The 18183-nt window shown below is 36.8% G+C and overlaps 2 protein-coding genes and 1 long non-coding RNA gene across 5 annotated transcripts; 2 read left to right on the forward strand and 1 right to left on the reverse strand.

Moving 5' to 3' along the window:
• The first annotated feature begins 1092 nt into the window (after positions 1–1092).
• LOC132130387 (G-protein coupled receptor-associated protein LMBRD2B) lies at positions 1093–10097 on the forward strand. Of its 3 annotated transcripts, none has more exons than XM_059542090.1 (18): positions 1093–1262; positions 2362–2555; positions 2639–2751; positions 2857–2955; positions 3982–4149; positions 4234–4444; positions 4589–4663; positions 4770–4883; positions 4942–5125; positions 5215–5396; positions 6100–6233; positions 6321–6426; positions 6595–6692; positions 6776–6876; positions 7590–7636; positions 7715–7829; positions 7945–8071; positions 8270–10097. In XM_059542090.1, the coding sequence occupies exons 2-18, from the start codon at positions 2382–2384 to the stop codon at positions 8331–8333; spliced, it is 2112 nt and encodes a 703-aa protein (XP_059398073.1). In that variant the 5' UTR covers positions 1093–1262; positions 2362–2381; the 3' UTR covers positions 8334–10097. The 3 variants fall into 3 exon arrangements, with proteins under 3 accessions (XP_059398073.1, XP_059398075.1, XP_059398074.1); XM_059542092.1 differs by lacking the exon at positions 1093–1262 and adding an exon at positions 1376–1396; XM_059542091.1 differs by lacking the exon at positions 1093–1262 and adding an exon at positions 1393–1417.
• Positions 10098–10506: 409 nt separating this feature from the next.
• On the forward strand, positions 10507–15034 carry LOC132130811 (uncharacterized). Its single transcript, XR_009428782.1, has 3 exons — positions 10507–10597; positions 14296–14413; positions 14489–15034. It is a non-coding gene; the product is annotated as an uncharacterized LOC132130811 (long non-coding RNA).
• Positions 15035–15405: 371 nt separating this feature from the next.
• Positions 15406–18105, reverse strand: LOC132130140 (interleukin-7 receptor subunit alpha-like). Its single transcript, XM_059541806.1, has 8 exons — positions 17900–18105; positions 17499–17610; positions 17233–17379; positions 16939–17074; positions 16655–16811; positions 16311–16419; positions 16156–16219; positions 15406–16055 (listed from the first exon to the last, which is right to left on the reverse strand). The coding sequence occupies exons 1-8, from the start codon at positions 17967–17969 to the stop codon at positions 15717–15719; spliced, it is 1134 nt and encodes a 377-aa protein (XP_059397789.1). The 5' UTR covers positions 17970–18105; the 3' UTR covers positions 15406–15716.
• Between the last annotated feature and the right edge of the window lie 78 nt (positions 18106–18183).

Below are 18183 nucleotides of genomic sequence, written 5' to 3' on the forward strand. Positions count from 1 at the left end.
GCCGGAGGGGGTCAGGTTTGGTGACAACACGATTTCGTCTCTGCTCTGATGTTGCTCTGATGTTGTCGTGTTGGCTTCATCAAGCCAGGACCTTCAGCATGCACTGGGACGGTTTGCAGCCGAGTGTGAAGCGGCTGGGATGAGAATCAGCACCTCCAAATCCGAGGCCATGGTCCTCAGTCGGAAAAGGGTGGCTTGCACACTTCAGGTTGGTGGAGAGTTCCTGCCTCAAGTGGACGAGTTTAAGTATCTTGGGGTCTTGTTCACGAGTGAGGGAAGGATGGAACGGGAGATTGACAGACGAATCGGTGCAGCTTCTGCAGTAATGCGGTCGATGTACCGGTCTGTCGTGGTGAAGAAAGAGCTGAGCCGCAAGGCGAAGCTCTCGATTTACTGGTCAATCTACGTTCCTACTCTCACCTATGGTCATGAGCTTTGGGTCATGACCGAAAGGACAAGATCCCGGATACAGGCGGCCGAAATGAGCTTTCTCCGCAGGGTGGCTGGGCGATCCCTTAGAGATAGGGTGAGAAGCTCAGTCACCCGGGAGGAGCTCAGAGTAGAGCCGCTGCTCCTCCACATAGAGAGGGGTCAGTTGAGGTGGCTCGGGCATCTGTTCCGGATGCCTCCTGGACGCCTTCCCGGGAAGGTGTTCCGGGCGCGTCCCACTGGGAGGAGACCCCGGGGAAGACCCCGGGGAAGACCTAGGACACGCTGGAGAGACTATGTCTCCCGGCTGGCCTGGGAACGCCTCGGTGTCCCCCCAGAAGAGCTGGAGGAAGTGTCTAGGGAGAGGGAAGTCTGGGGTTCTCTGCTTAGACTGTTGCTCCCGCGACCCGGCCCCGGATAAGCGGAAGAAGATGGATGGATGGACACTGAAGGTGTTATCTTACACATGGACTATATAAATAAAGCATCTGCCCCAAAAAAGACTAAACATCTTAAATAGTGTTTTTTAGCCCCGCGTAATTTTTTTTTTGTTTTTTGCTGATAAAACTATTTTATTTTAAATCTCAGGTTACTTGCACTTAAGATACACTGTAGTAGGCGACATGCACCTATGACATCTTGCCAGAGGAAAATAGGCCGCCGCCCATCAGAAGCGTCAGAGCCGTGACGTTTGATTTCTGGAAATCAGTGAAATGTGTTTTGTCTCCAGGTAATTTTTATCATCACGCAACGCTCGAGAGTTTTTCTTTACTTTGGGACTGAATTGGGATATATTTATATCGCGTCTCATATGTCTCTGCAGCAGATCTGAGGTAAGGCGAATCATTGGATCCCATGATTCAGAGCAAAACATGGACCCAGCCCGCATGATCAGCTGGACGGGAGGAGGTTCTGCTTGACAGATTTGTTTGCGATGAAAGCAAGCGTTATCGTCAAACAGTTGTGTGTACATAGGAATGCCTTAAATGTAATGTATTAGGTTTATATGTGTACGTTTTATTCTAGTGATGTTAGATTCGTGAATGAACCATTCTTGTGAGTCGGATCTTCTTGATGACTTGGTTAAAACCCGACTCAAAACGAACGTTAGTCGGGCTGCATTAATGAGCATTCTCGGAGGCTTTTGTTCACGAATCGAACTGAGACGCAATTTCGTTTAAAAATGAAATACAGTGTTAGTAATAGAAAAGCGTTTACGACTTCGACTCGCATTATGAAGCTCTGTTCTGTCTGAAAAACCAGTAAGCAAGAAATAATGCAATGCTTCACATTCCGCCCATTAAACTTGATTATCTGGATAAGATTATAGGCGTGTATGAATCAAGAAATTATACACAATTAGTCTTTACGATCAAACGAGGAGGTTCTCTGAGATGCATAATCAGCAGTCATGAATTGTTTGATTACCTCAGTCATACATATTTTAATAAGAGGCCTTGAGGGCACATAATATGATATGTAACATATAAAACGCTCCATTTATTTCAAAGCACTTCAGTCGGAGCAATTAATTTAAAAAAAAGTCTGTTACCAATTTAAATCATGTTATCTTGATTTAAAAAAGTATTTGAAATAATGCACACAATACCATAACAGTAAATAAGCTGCTTAAATACAGTCTACATAACTGTTTATAGATTATGTATATTTGTACTTTCTTCAGTGTAGATTTTGAACCGTTTTGGATTTATTGGTAGTGTTTTCCTTGCATTGCTTTTAGTCTAAAATCTCAAAATAGTTTTATGCGGAAATTTAGGTGAAGCATGATAAACTACAGGCTACTGTCTATTAAAAACATAAGGGATGAGTTATTTAAAATCATCCACCCCAACTTTCATTTCTTGTGGTTTTTAACCTTTTCTTGTTGGATATCTTTTTTTTCTTTTGGTCTTTGTCTTTCTATGTGTGCAGTTAGGAGTGCGGTGTGCACTATGAGTGGGGCGGCGCTGGGAATAGAGATTGTGGTCGTCTTTTTCCTGGCTCTCTTCCTCCTGCATCGCTATGGTGACTTCAAGAAACAGCAGCGTATGGTCCTCTTTGGCACACTGCTGGCTTGGTATTTATGCTTTCTCATCGTCTTCATTCTTCCTCTGGATGTCAGCACGGTTAGTGTGGCTGCCACTCAATAGAAGTGTCCAGTGCAGTTCATTCCTGATGCAACTCGGTAACTTGTGCAATTGATTTTCAGACAATCTACAAGCAGTGTTTAATTGATCATGAAGCACATGCCCAGACGCCGTCAGTGAGCCCTGTAGTTTCAAACCAGACCACTCCAAATACCTCCATCTCAGCCAGTAAAAAGTAAGCCTATGAGTTCACCTGCAGCCCATGTTTTCAGTTATAGTCTGAGCACAAAACTGCTATATTTCATGTTTATGAACATATATTCTGTCCCTATTTTCAAAGCACCCAACGTGTGTGCTATAAACCATGGAGCTACATTCCAGATGGCATCATGCCCGTGTTCTGGAGGGTTGTTTATTGGACGTCACAGTGTCTTACTTGGTGAGAACGTTTTGTCCTTTTCAAACTTGATAATGTCGTCTTAAATCTTCCTGGTAATTATTTGTTACTGTTACTACACAAATCTGTTGTTGGGCTGTTGTAGGGATCCTGTAATTGCTACATGGTTTTTCAAAAAGAGATATCATAAAGATTGCTATATAATTTAATAAATGCATGCACTGCTTGTTTCAGAGTGAATAGTGGCACTGTGTTCATTTACACATGAGCAGCTTATGATCAGTTTTTTTCTGGTTTCTCTGAGCAGTTCAGTTCTCAGCAAATGCTGTTCCACATGAACTCATCTCTGCATGTGCTCCAAGTTTGGGTCACTTTTATTTTGCATTTAGAAATACAACATGCACCAACAATTTTCTCAAACTGTCAAAAGAAAAGAAGCTTTAGGGCCTTCTGGATTTCCAGCAAAATAAAAGCTGGATGATTTATTGTTTGAAAATGAAGCAATTAAGACATGACATGAAAATTTGTATTGTAATTATTCATTTGTATGTTAAAATAAAATGATTGTTATTTATATTCATTATAAATATGATGATTGTTAGTAGTTTTATTATTATTTTCCTTACTTTTTATTTTACACTGAATATTACATTTAGTAATATTTCTTATGTTGTTTTAGTAGTAATACTAATATTTAATAATAATGCCACAGACCCCCAAGTAAAGCGCCCCTTTTCAAAAATTAACTTCAATATAATAATAATAATATTAAAGCTCATTGTCCTTTATAAAGATCTTTATTTAAACTGAGAATAATAGTAAGTCTGATCATGTACAAAAAAAAAAAAAAAAAAAAAAAAAAAATATATATATATATATATATATATATATATATATATATATATATATATATATATATATATATTTATTTTTTTTTTAAATTGGCTGTTTTAAATGTTTGTTTTGCATTTTGTATTAAAGCCAAATTCCATTACTGACATATTTTAAAAATATTAGGCAATTTTTACCTGTAAGAATAGTGGTTAATAACAGTGTTTATCTTCCAAGGCTCCTTCTCCCATTCATGCAGTCGTATGCTCGTTCTGGAGGATTCTCCATTGCTGGAAAGATCAAGACGGCCCTCATTGAGAATGCCATCTATTATGGCACATACCTTTTTATCTTCGGCTCTCTTCTCATCTATGTGGCAGTGCATCCTCAGTGGCGCCTCTCCTGGTCTGTAAACCAATCCAGAATATTCTTCCATTGTTGTCACAAAATTCTGTTCATAATGACTTTTTTTCTGAATCACTTCGCCAGGTATGAGCTGCAAACCATCGGCATCACTGCGGCCAACACTTGGGGTCTGTTTCTTCTAGTGTTGCTGTTGGGCTACGGCTTGGTGGAGATCCCTCGCTCGTACTGGGAGGCCTCGCGCCAGGGTCACCTCCTCATCAAGACTTACTTCAAAGCGGCCAAGCTCATGACAGAGAAGGCAGATTCAGAGGAGAACCTAGAAGATGTCATGGAGGTGAAAGAGATGTGTGTTTATACACTGTAAACAAACATCCGTTCATGCTAAAAGAGTCCAGATGAGCTGGTTTTTGAAAGGTAATGCCAGATCTGAGTCCATTTAGCCAACTTTGTTTCTTAGGTGTTTGTAATTTTATCATAGGAAGTGAGAAAAATCAATGAATCGATCAAATATAATCATCCATTGAGGAAGAATGTGGACACCATTCTCCGAAAGGTGAGAGGACAACATGATAGCAGTCTTCTTTTGAATTTTTATGTATATATGTGATTTGAAGCTATCAACCCCCCCTTTTCAGTAGAAATCTGCTTGTTGTTTTTAGTGTCCAGTTGAATATCAGGACAAAATGGGCAGGAACATGGACGACTATGAGGATTTTGATGATAAACATAACACATATCCCACCGAAAGAAGCCTTTCAAAACTACACAAGCAGGTACTGATCAAGTTTTCTCAATTTTGCTCTGGAATAATACTAACAGCTGGTTTCTTAGGTGATCTACGCAGTCCAGCGGCACAATCGCACCCGTGTTCAGTGGCAGATATTGCTGGAACAGGCTTTTCACCTTGAGGACGTTGCCAAGAATGAAACCAGCACCTCTCGGCAGTTCGTTCACAGCTTTGCACCTCCAGAACCTGTCGGCTGGTTCAGACGCTACATTTTTACTCCCACAGTAGGTAGGTACTCTGAAAGATGTGGATATGATGTATTTGAAACAAATGTCAGTGCTGACCCTGGCTTTACTGTCTTTTGCGTCTTTCATCAGAGTGGTACTGGGAGTGTTTGCTGAAGCAGTGGTTTTACCGTATTCTGTCTGTGGTTCTGTCGCTCTTTTCGGTGGCTGTGGTTTGGTCCGAGTGCACTTTCTTCAGTACTCGTCCCGTTCTGTCACTCTTTGCTGTGTTTATCCAGCTTGCTGAGAGAGATTACAACTACCTGTACATTGAGGTGAGTCTGCCTGAGTCTAGGGATCTAATCTAGGAAAATCTTCCTAGATTCAAAACAATTTTTGTGGAAACCGTGATACATTTTCTTTTTTTTTAAATTGAAATCTTTTGTAATTATAAAAATTGTAATTATAAAAGTTTGTACTTTTTCTTTTGATCAGTTTAATGCATCGTCCTTTGAAAAAAATCTAATTCTATGTATTTGTTTTAACATTTATATAAATGTATGTATTTGCATACACTTTATATAAAGTAGACATAAACAGCCTGAAAATACAATTTCTACTTAAATTGTTATGAAATAGTCATTTAATTTACTTTTTATTTTTAACTGTATATATTACTCGTATTTATATGTATATTTTATTATGCAGTCTAGTTATTTAAAAAAAAAAAAAAAAAAAAAAATATATATATATATATATATATATATATATATATATATATGTTTTTTTTTTTTTGGACATTTTGCCGTTACTCTATCTGTGCACTGGAAGCTTCTGACAAAAGACAGGTTCCTTAAGCATGCTTGGCAATAAAGCTCATTCTGATTCTGATAAAGTCATTTATTTTATTCACTTTTTTGTCAGTAAGGTTACTGACTCCTGTCATAGACCAAAGCTAAGAGCCCCCGACACAGTTTGTCCTGATTTTGCCTGTGGCATCAGCTGAAAACCCCTTAATATTATGTTTTTGTCCTGTAGATGGCATGCTTCATTACCATTTTTTTTCTTTGCACCTGCGTCTACTCGACTGTGTTTCGCATTCGAGTCTTCAACTACTACTACCTGGCCTCACATCACCAAACCGATGCTTACAGCCTGCAGTTCAGTGGCATGTATGTTTCACAGATCGCAGTATTCAGTGAATTTTACCCTTGGTTTTTTCTCTGATAAACCACAAAAGTCTATGTGTTGTTTACTAGGCTTTTTTGCCGCTTGACTCCCCCACTATGTCTAAACTTCCTGGGACTGATTCACATGGATTCTGCCATATCCCACCAAGCAAAGGAGCAGACAGCATACACCTCTGTGAGTCTTTAGTGTTATTTGAAATGTACAGAATTATTTTAATATGTGAGACTCTTCTAGTACCGCTTAGCATATGTTTAGAGCAGCAAGGCTTCAACGGCCCAGAGTCTCATTTTGAAATGTCTGATTACTATTAAACATTAAAGGAACCTTAATGTAATGTTGTAGATCATGGGTTCTATGCGGGTCCTGTCCTTCATTGCCAATGGCTTCTACATCTATTACCCCATGCTGATTGTCATTCTCTGCATTGCTACATACTTCAGGTTAGTCTAATATATTCTATATAGTAGTATCTGTCAAATTTCATGTTGTAGTTTCTGACTGATTTTAAATCATTTCTGTCCAGTCTTGGCACACGCTGCCTGAACCTCCTGGGTTTCCAGCAGTTCATGGGAGACGAGATGACCTCTGACCTCATAGATGAAGGCAGAGAACTTCTGCGCAGAGGTGATTTGTTTATATTTGTAGATTAAAATATACAATAACTACAATATATAATAATTATATAATTAAAGGCTTAGTTCATCCAAAAATGAAAATTAGCCCATATATTACTCACCCCCAAGTCATCCTAGGTGTATATACAAGGTCTATACTGATTAATCCAGTCAGTCATATTAAAAATTGTCTTTGATCTTTTTTAAAACTGTTTAATGGAACTCAGCCATTGTTGCAGTGCATCAGTCCAAAAGAAGTGAAATAGAAAGTGCCCATCCTTAATAAAAAAGTGTCTCATACAGCTCCGGGGGGTGAAATTTAAATGTTATGTTGTAAAGAAATTTACTCACAGGTCCAATTTATACTTTTTTACAAGACTCATTTTAAAACAGCTAAGCAAAAACCTTTTTTAAGACCATGAGAAAAAATTAATGGCAAGCAAATCTAACTATTTGAATCGTAGTATGAAAATAAGGTAGAGCCGTCTCCTGTGGTTGCTATGGTGAGTTGTGAAACAGAAATAAACAGTGATTCAGACAGAAATCACTTTTGCTCATTGCTACAGCTCTACCTTCTGCAGTGGTGAAAACCTCAGTGCGTCAGAGGGGTAGTTACCGCTGACACAAACACAAAACATTTAACACCGTCCCATCCGGTATTAAACGGGGACATGTAACTCTTTAACAACTCTACATAACAACTCTTTTTTTTTTCTTGCATAGAAAGAAGAAAACGCCAAAGAATAGAAGATGGAGAGAGCAGACGAAGAGTGAGTTATAAATAGTACAGAGTAATATATATACATAATTACTCTTATAATACATATATGACAATATGTATATGACAGGAATGGAGAGAACGGTATGCACAACGAGATGAGATTGCTGCCAGAACCCAGACTTCCATGTCTGAGATGAAGGAAACCAATTACGGCGAAACCCTAAATTCAAACACAAACCGCCGTATGTTTAATGCCCATTAAGACATGTGTCCTGTAGTATTCCTATACAGTATTTGCTATTAAGTGAATTTTGTAAAGAAACATTATATTAATCCATTCATGTTTTTTATACACAGAGGCCAAGTACACCCGTAGCAGCAGCCAGACAGGGCGAGACAGCATTGAGTTGCTGCAAGATGCTGAGCCGTTGGACTTTAATGCTGAAACACTCACTGATGACCCTTTGCAATCTGAACCTGGCAGGTTAGATTGAGTTTTATTGAGGGCTGCAGGAATTCATCATGATAGTTTTGTCCATTATGATAATTTTATTATGTACTGTTGATTTTATGTCATATAATACAATCATTCAGTTTCTCGAACTTGTGCTAACCGCAGGTGTTATTACATGCATTTAACAAAAACAAAACAAAACAGTGACTTAGTTTCCTTTCCCCACAGACATGCCGGTGGAAGGTACCTCTCAATGTCTTCTTCTCGAAGCCGAATCTTTGACGATGTTTGATGTTTCTCACTTTGGTCAAAAACACTTTCATGAGAAAATATGCTGAATTTTACCTCTAAACACACTCATCTCTACAGGTGTGGTCTGTCCCTCTCATTTTAAACCTCTTCGACTTCATGTATCCTGTAATGCAATGTAGTCCTCTGCATGTGTCCTGATAAACACACAGACTTGTAGATTAATGCACACACTTGTTTTGAAGTGCCAGGCAGTCAGACTGCTACATGAGACAAATGGGAAATGTCTCTTTTGCTCAGTTTCTTTACTCCGTTTCAATAATGAGTCAGAGTTAATGTTGAACAGGCAGAGTACTCAGTCAGAAGTACTATAGATGGGGAAGATTTAGCTCAACACAGTGTTTCTCATCATTTACTACTGATATGTATCAGGTAATGCATCTGAGCGTTTACATCAGTCAAGTAAATATGAACTGATGTCAGTGTGGCCAATTTGTGTTGTTATTGTGAATAGAGATTTTATCGGTCTAGGTCTTACAGAATACTGTGCAGTTTTTCTTTTTCTCTCCATGTGATTGTTTCAGTGTAAAGCCAGGGAGATTGCACAGGATTAAGGGTTCAGAAATCTGCCTTCAAAATAACTCGTATTAACCTTTCAAAGTGTTATGGCTTTGCAGTAGTTCACGTGAGTGGCAAAGTATGTTTTGTGTGTTTTTATTTTCATTTCATATGCATAATTTATAATATATTGTTATAATATTACTGTAATATTATAAAATCATAACATTTTTCTTAACATTCCATCCATGAAACGGTTCTTTTAACTTTTTTAATGAATGAAGGAAATACTAATTTTAAGTCTAATATTTATTTTCACAAACATAAGGTACGTAAAGCTGATGTATTTATCTTTTGGACACATTATTTGCTTGTTTCACATAGCTGTTACTCTTCAGTTGAATTACTTATCTCTATAATTAAGTTATATTTGTCACATTATTTTAGCTGTAGTCTTGTGGATGAATGTCCGATAGGCCATTTTTGATTTGCACTGGCATGTATGTCACTTTTTCAGAATAGACGAGGCTGTTGAAATAGCTTTAAGGACACATTCTGTTGTGTCAGGTTAAGTGGATTAGAAGTACTTATGTGCTGGTTTTCCAGACTTATAAGCACCCCTTTATCACAAGTGCAGTTTTCTTATAGAAAACACTGTCATTAAACGAATGTCTTGAAGGAATCCGGTTAGCAACTACATAAGCTTATAAAACAAGACTAGTGAATGCATGGCAAGATGTGAGCGAATCATGGTTTTTAATACATAAAATTCTCATTGTACACAGAATCATCAAGCATATCCAATGTAAGTTTTTGCATGGTGTTATACTGAACATGCTGAGGATTGAGTTATGTATTTTTCACTACAAACATAGTATGTCTGTTTCTCTCCACAAATGCGAAGGTCATTATGTTTTCATTTTGAATTAATGTATTTTCATAGTAAATTTAGCCTTTCAAGTTTAAATAAGGACCTTGTTTTGTATTTTTTGTTCATACCTTTTGCTATGCTGACAGTTATTCATATTCACTGTGTATTTATGAAGATATGAATTTAGTTGCCACTTGCCAGTGAGGTATAATCTTTTTGAAATGGTCAGTCCTCAATTAGTATATTCATAAAGGCTAACTGGAATCTAATGCTGAATTCTGTTGATTTGTATATTTGGTGTAAGTTGATTGTGGCACATAAATATACACATACTTAATATGTAATCTTGCAGTTATTAATAAATGATTGATTAAATCATTTTTGATTCTGTTTGCTAATATTTTGTATTTAAATTTGTGTGTGTGTGTATATATATATATATATATATATATATATATATATATATATATATATATATATATATATATATATCTCATTCCATATCAGGATCTCTCTGTAATAAAATCTTGTTTCCACACCGACTCCAAACGTGAAGGTACTTACACAAACAAGACTCACGATCAATTGAGATAACTGCAGTAATCATGTCCACAGTTGTTTCCTATTCAAAACTATGTTTTGCATTCGCATTGTTTTTGTACCCTTTGACTGTTAAACCACAAGCAGTAAACTGAACAACAACGGAAGGGCCACATCATCGCGTTCTAATCGCTTCATCAAACACCTGCAGCGAGAGTGACCAATCAAATACAAGAACTCGTCTCTATGGAAACACTGAACGCTAAAACAGGAAAGCCTAAACAGTGCTAAGGAAATCCAGGTTGTTTTAACACATCAGTCTAGTTTCACTTCTCCACGTTAGTATGCAGTGAATAGATTATTAAGGGTAAATAAACTTTATATTGTGGCGTCACGTGTTGCATGCTGAATTACAGTATTTTAAGAGCATGTTGTTTCTTTAATCCATAGCCAGTAACGTTAGTCCACGATTAGAATTACTCACAGCCCATCGCCAATAAGTGTGTATTAAAGTTGAATTGCTGTAATATTATTATAATCACAATGCATACAGCAATGCATTTATGGGCTCATAGTCAGATGGCAAACAATATATATATATGTATATATATATATATATATATATATATGAGTGATTCTCTGAGATGGGTGCCTTTTGGGTTATACCTTTTTTTCTATATATACTTTAAATAGTTATATTTCTGATAATTTCATGTGATAGTGGATTAGTCAAACCTTTAAGAAAATAAATTTTCCCACCTCAGGCATGAAATTCTAATCGATATTGAGTGTTTTTTCTTACAGAAAGTTGTTTTGGAGTTCAACCCCGTCACAGACCACTTGGACCCTGTTTAAATATGATTTAAAAAGATTTTCAAGTAAATTCTTGTAGAAGCTTTTCAATGAGATGTCCCTTGTTTGATATCATTTATTGGATGTAGAATTTTATTTTTAAATACTCACCATTTGAATACCAAATCAGGTCATGAAAACTGTATCTAACATTGGTCTTCATATCTTATCACAAAATATGCATTAACATTAGGATTTAATCATATTTTCATATTTTTTCAGACTGTCTTGTAAGTTCTGCACACAGCAAAACAAACATTGACCTAATTTGTCTTCTTATAACGAAAATATTAATAAAAACTATCAAATAACAGGGTTGAACTCAGCATAACGGGGTTGAAAATGATAACAGGGTTGAAGTGATGATCATTATTTTAATATAGTATGGTATTCTTACCTGTAAAATTAATGATATCACATTCAATAACATTTTATTTTATTAAAGTTGGCAAAAACAAACAAACATTTTAGTAAGTATTTAACATTAAATCAAAAGCATTAATTAATCACAAACATCAATCGATCTTTCCATTTGGTCCAAAAGAATCCCTTATAAAAACAACAGACTATGGAAAACTACCTTGCTGGGATCTCATTTTGATTAAATCGTGTTTTTAGTGCTTAACATTGAACTTTGAAAACAGGACTGTAACATGTCCATTAATTCATTCTTTATTCAGAAAGCCTGGCCCAAACAGCTTTTTGAATTTCCATGTGCCGTGTTGTCACTGGCTTAGGAGGTGGGATGAGCTCAAGCACATCATCAAAAACATACCAAAGCACATCCTCACGAGCAGGCCAAAAGAACCTGTTTGGCCCGACACGGTGCATGCATTTTACTTGCACATGCGTTTCATCCATCGCAAGTATTATTCCTGGAAACAAATTTTTAGCATATGCGAGCACACACCACTGGCCTAGCACCTCTGGGTCTTCCCAATGGATTTGTGTCTACCTCTGTGACACAGCATCTGGCATCTTCTTAAAGCGGAGATAATTTTCCCTTCTCTCTGGGTCTGCATCCATTCTTGCTCTGTACTGTCTTTGCCTCCCTGCTGCTGTTTTTGCCATTGGGATGTCTGAAAATATTGAACATATACTTTATGGAAAAAAAAAAAAAAAAGATTGATTATTTCTGACAGTTCATATCACAATACAACAAGTCTACAATTGAGTAATATACTAAGAAGTGTCAAACATTCAACCCTGTCACAATGATTCAACCCTGTTATAATAAAAAATGTGACGGGGTTGAAGTTTTTGGCTAACAGTAGCTCTAACTCCATACTTAGCTAAGCCAGTAGCGCCACATGGCATTTAGTACATCATAAAATTATAATGTTTTGCAAAACTATCATTTAATTCTTCTTAAACCTTTGTTTACTATCATTTAGCTATACAACAGAGTTGAAATGTTGAGCCTGACAATCTTAATCTGACAGTGAAAAACATGAAATATAGGTAAGAAAAGATACTGACACTTGCCTTTCTTTGCAGCATGTTCTTCAAGAGACTTGTGTGATGTCACTTCCTGGAAGTGATGCCACAGGGATTGATCCATTCTTTTTATAGGGGGGTAAATTGTATGGCGTGACGGGGTTGAAAACAAACTGGAGGACATGTATAAATATTGCAATTTCATATATAATTAATGCATTTATATATATATATATTTATTTTAGTTAAAGTAGACCAGCATATGATCATATTAGCAGAAACATTTTGGTATTAATTGCATTTTTTATTTGTTTGATATTCAATGAAAATGTAATGATGGTTAGTGAGGACATGCAAACATGCTTGTTGTCTACTACTTAGGCAACCCATTATCTTTAAATTAAAATTTAAAAAAAGCAATTGTGTTGCATTATAATGCAAAGGCACCTGGTTCTATTAATTGACAGCGTTAAAATGCATTTCGTGATTTCCTTCAATTGAAAATCTTTGAAGTAAGTTTGGGGGACTTGAAGGGCACCCAATTCAGAGAATCACCCATATATATATAGTGACGAGTCAGCTGCCCCCTCCCTGATAATCATCGGCACCCCGTCATAAATCGCCGCCCTTCACCAGGCTCCCGACAGAAGTGGGTGTGTGAGAGAGGAGGGGCGCTGGATGAGTCAGGGCTGGCGGCGTTTGACCTGAAGGAAATGGACCCTCATCACCGCCGCTGTTGAAAAGCCCAATGCGCCTCTCCTCGGGAGACCGGTCTCTTCCCCGTGCATGCACACTGGACCCTTCCTCCACTAACACTGCCCGACCCATATGGAGCTAGAATTGTCTCTTTATTACAGGCGAGAAAATAAAAGATCTGAGAGAACTTTTTCTCTCAAACTTTCTTTTTTTCTTTTATTTTCTCGCATGTAATAAAGACACAATTCTAGCTCCATAGACCCACACGAACCCCGCAGCACGACGAGGACACCAGATCCCCTGTTTGTTTTGTACACTCTTCCCCTTTGGCCACGTTTATTACCTCATTTGTTTTATTTTCTGTTGACGCCACGCCCGCTGTGTCTGTCGTTTGCTCCTCCCGCCACAATTTATTTATTTATTTATTATGCAGTCACACCCATGTCTAATGCCAGAAAGGAGTATCAAGTATCAAACATAATAGTGTATTCAGACTGTCTGTAGAATAAGTTCTTTGGTTTTAAGCTTTCACAATCACAAAGTTCCCCCGATGGCATCAAAAAGTCATTTTCATTTTAAAAGCATTCTCTCTGATCATGATGTCTTCACACATCAGGTCACAAAAGAGGAGTTTTTGAACTACTACTCCAGCATGAGCCCATCCATTGACACGGATATCTACTTTAATGTTACGGTGAAAAATGCATGGAAGCTTGACTAAACTTCTAAAACATCTATTTTTGGGTAAAGACAGCGCAACTTTCAGCAAATGTATGTCCTGTATATATACTGTACATACATATATTAAAGTTTATAAAAAGTATATACACACATTTTGAGCACATGAGATCTTAAAAGGAAATGGCACAGTTTTGACAGGGTTCAGTCTAAAATAAGGTGGCATGTGTTTAACATTGGTGTCTAACAGCTATTAACGTTGAGGTTTTGGGATTCTACCTCACATGATCAAAGAAATAAAAAACAATTACTTGTTGCACAAAGTGTTTCTCAGACAAGCAGCTGCACTAATGAATGTATTGCTTTATTCCAGAATCAGCCACACTATCAGACAAACGCAGGTGGTGTGGTATTGTTGTCTGAGTCTTATGATTGTGTGCATCCTCTTTATGTGGCTATTGAAAGCTGTCTTCGCACCTGCTCGGATTCCTGTGAGAAACACTCATAAACTCAAAAACAAATTATGTTTGTAATTAATTCACTCCGAAATTCTTCTTTCTTTCCAGGTTGGGTTTATCCTTCTGCTGTTTTGGTGATGAGGGTCTCTGAAAAATCTACCAGTTTGTTTTAAAACAAGTTTTCTCTTGTCCATTTACAGGTGACAAAAGATGAATTCTGGAACTATTACTGTGGATGATGACTATTCTGTTGATGACGTATATTTTATTTCAATGATGAAAACTGCATGTAAGTTATGAGGAGTTTTAAGGATATTAACAATGAATCTAGCAAAAAAAAGTTAAATTCCTAAATTCTGTGTAAAATGTGTGTTTATCAGTAACAAAAGATTTTTCGGGTAAAATCACTGCATTCATCATATTTGAGCATCATATTTGTTGTATATAGTGATACATGAAAGTATTGTAATTCAGATTTATTTATGCATGCAATGGCAGAGGCTATTTTACAAAATGTGACTCATTTAATAAATGTTTTACAATGGTTATAAAAATTTAAAATCTCTTCATATGAAATGTAAAACATTCTTTGGTTATGCAGTTTTTTTTACATTCATTTATTACATATCTGATTAATATAGCTTTATATATATATATATATATATATATATATATATATATATATATATATATATATATATATATATATATATATATATATATATATATATATATATATATGCTACAGCTGAATTGTATTACAAAACTAGCATTACAAGCTGTTTTTTTATATATATACACAGAAAATATTTCTTCTGATCATTATAAATAAATCCTATAATTATGGAAAAAGTGCCACTTGAACTGTGTTTGAAAGTTGTGCGTGAGGTTAACCTCTTAGCTTTACTCAGGTATATTTACAGATGAAAATATATATGGATAAATGTCTAGCAGAGGATATTGAGGCTAGCAGCCGTTATATTAGGTTTGAGTATATGTGTGATGACTTCAGAAATGTGGATTTCTCTATTTCTTATCACTCTTAATGCCTGTGTTTCTGAAACATTCAGAAGGGAGTTGGCTACCAAAATGGAGACCACAGCTGTGAAAGATGCTTGGTTGAAAATGAAACATGTCGATGACTGCTATGATATCTACAAACTTGATTAGCATCAGAGCTTCAAACTGGACATGACTAGTGACGTGTAAAAGCGCCTCATACATATGTAACAGGCTTATTGGGTTATTAAATGCATCATATACAATCTTAGTTCATCTTTTATCATATACAAACCAAGGGTCTGTAAAATCACAAGTGAACTGGAATTGAATCTCTTCATTGCGTTTTGAAAAGACTGGACATAGTGACATAGGCTTCATCTTTACATTCTCGACGAGGGGTCGTTGTGCTCTGAGAGCTGACATTTTCTCTTTCTTTCAACAAATCTGCTTCGTCTAATAGTCTTATTTTAAGGTGAGATTGTTCTCTTGGAACCCATACATCTGCTTTCATGTCCATTTCACTCACTGATGTGCTTGAGGAACTGGCTTGACTGTAGCGGTGCTCATCCAGGCCATCTTGAGGCTCAGGAGCAGATGGCTTTTCATCGACGTAATCAACACGGTGTATGAAGACATCGCTGAATATCTCAGGACTGAAAGTGAAAGGAAGACCCTGAAAACATAAAAACAGTCTGTATGAGGACGCTGAGTCTCCTTTGATGGATCTTGCACAACTTCACTGAAGCAACAACACACATGATAAATTGAGTTACCCTTTGCATTTGTGCAAGAGTTGACTTTGGGTGTGGGATGTTTGGTGTAATGTAGTCTTTTATGCTGGGTGAGAAAACAAATAGTACATGTTTAAAAAAAAATAATGAAATAGGTTCTTGTGTGTTTTTTTTAAAAAATGAGGTAAAACACTCACTTTGTTCTCCATCGCAAGGTCCCCAAACCAATGATGAGTACCAGAACAACGAAAAAGGTGATTATGTAACCGACCTTTGAAAGGTCATAATTATTTTCCGTGGTAGAACCTGTCATCATTTCCAGCATCACAATATATCAGACATGATTAATAACAGTTCACTTATCATACTGTAATAACTGTTTTTTTTCACATTTTTTGTAAATCCTAAAGCTATTTGATTCTGCACCAACCCAATAATGAGCCAAAAAGGGCCAACGAGGAGTGTTTATCATACTAAACATAGTATAACAATAGCATCTTCTCATGTAACAGACATCTGATCTCCAGTCAGTTCCACTCACTTTTTATAGTGAAATTGACATTTGAACTCCACTCACTCCAGTTGCCATCAAAAAACTCTATAGGTTTTGCTCTAACACGTGTATAGTAAACACCATCTCCACAAAGTTTTCCCCTGCTGATAGTGAAGTTCCTATTATTTATAGTGGCACTCATGGGCTGCAGAGGAAGAAAACATAGGCTTCATTTGTTAAATGTTTCATTTGTTAAATTCACATGTTTATTTGTTAACTCCAAACTATTTTTTAGGAAAGATCAAGTCTAACAAACTAATTGTGAGAAGCACCTTGTCAAGTCTGTCCCCCCAGATTTCCAATTCGAATTCAGGGTTGATAACATATTCATGACTGTGTTCAAACCAAACGAAAACTTCTTCTGTGTCTTCCATGTAAGTGGCAAGCTTCATTTCAGGAGCTGGGATTCTGACTGCAAAGCCAAAGACATATTATAAAGACTGATAGACATAGACAGACAGACGATAGATAGATAGATAGATAGATAGATAGATAGATAGATAGATAGATAGATAGATAGATAGATAGATAGATAGATAGATAGATAGATAGATAGATAGATAGACTTGCCAATTTTTGACAGTTGGATATTTTCAAAAATATCGTCTCTTATTTGTAGCACGTATTTTGCTGAAATGAACAAATCCTTAAAGGTAATGTCTCGTGGTCCAGAAGTAGCATTTGTACAAATTTTTTTTGAACCTTCCATTTTGCTAAACAGGGGGGAAAATAACTGTTATTTCCAGTTTAGTCAACATTATCTATGTTGAGCAAGCATTGTTTCATATGGTATTCAAACACTCTAATGGCAGAAACGAGTCAGAGTAAATACCAGAGACTGGTGAAAATGAGTTCCTCAGTGGATTCGTCGTTGAGCGAGCAGGTGAGGTTATTCTGCCTGAGGGTCAAAGTAGATGTGCAGGTCACATCTTTATCAGACCCATCTAAAAGGAACCAAGAGTAAGGAAACAAACTGACCATTTTTTCTAGTCACCGTTAAGTCTTCACCTTGTTAGAGTGCTTCATTGAAAACTAGCCTAAATGGTTTCACATGAATTTACCCCCAAGAAATATATCTCTTTATGATCATAATCATGTCACTAGATACAGTCTAGCTGCATTTACAGTCATTATGCAGGAGTGCACGCCAGCGATTTGAGTAAAGACTAAACTTAGTGAAAATCCATGGATTCCTAGTTTATTACTCATAGTCTAAAATCTCAAATTACTCACCATCATCTCCACTCTCAGAAAGAACCAAAGGACAGAAAACAACTAAGAACATCCATAAAACACCCGCCATCTCTGATCCAGCAGTACAGGCATAGATGTCTCACGTCTTCATTACTCACACACCAAGTGACAGCTCACAGTGGTACTTTCAGAGGACAGAGAAAGGAGAGAGAGGGAGAGAGAGAGAGAGAGAGAGAGAGAGAGTGAGAGAGAGAAAGAGAAAGAGAAAGAGAGCGTGTCTCATTTCTTATTTGTATTTCCTTTCCTTGCTTCCTTTCCTCGTA

This window comes from Carassius carassius, chromosome 47 (assembly GCF_963082965.1).
Source record: "Carassius carassius chromosome 47, fCarCar2.1, whole genome shotgun sequence".
In the NCBI taxonomy this organism is placed as follows: Eukaryota; Metazoa; Chordata; class Actinopteri; order Cypriniformes; family Cyprinidae; genus Carassius; species Carassius carassius.

Bases quoted from the DNA above. Each gene is read 5' to 3' on its own strand.
- LOC132130387 (XM_059542090.1), top strand. From the start codon at position 2,382: ATGAGTGGGGCGGCGCTGGGAATAGAGATTGTGGTCGTCTTTTTCCTG. The intron at 2,556-2,638 runs GTTAGTGTGGCT...ATTGATTTTCAG, and splicing joins TTCCTCTGGATGTCAGCACG to ACAATCTACAAGCAGTGTTT. The intron at 6,427-6,594 runs GTGAGTCTTTAG...GTAATGTTGTAG, and splicing joins AGCAGACAGCATACACCTCT to ATCATGGGTTCTATGCGGGT.
- LOC132130140 (XM_059541806.1), bottom strand. From the start codon at position 17,969: ATGGCGGGTGTTTTATGGATGTTCTTAGTTGTTTTCTGTCCTTTGGTT. The intron at 17,611-17,899 runs GTGAGTAATTTG...GGTTCCTTTTAG, and splicing joins TTCTGAGAGTGGAGATGATG to ATGGGTCTGATAAAGATGTG. The intron at 16,056-16,155 runs GTAACTCAATTT...TTATGTTTTCAG, and splicing joins CTCTTGCACAAATGCAAAGG to GGTCTTCCTTTCACTTTCAG.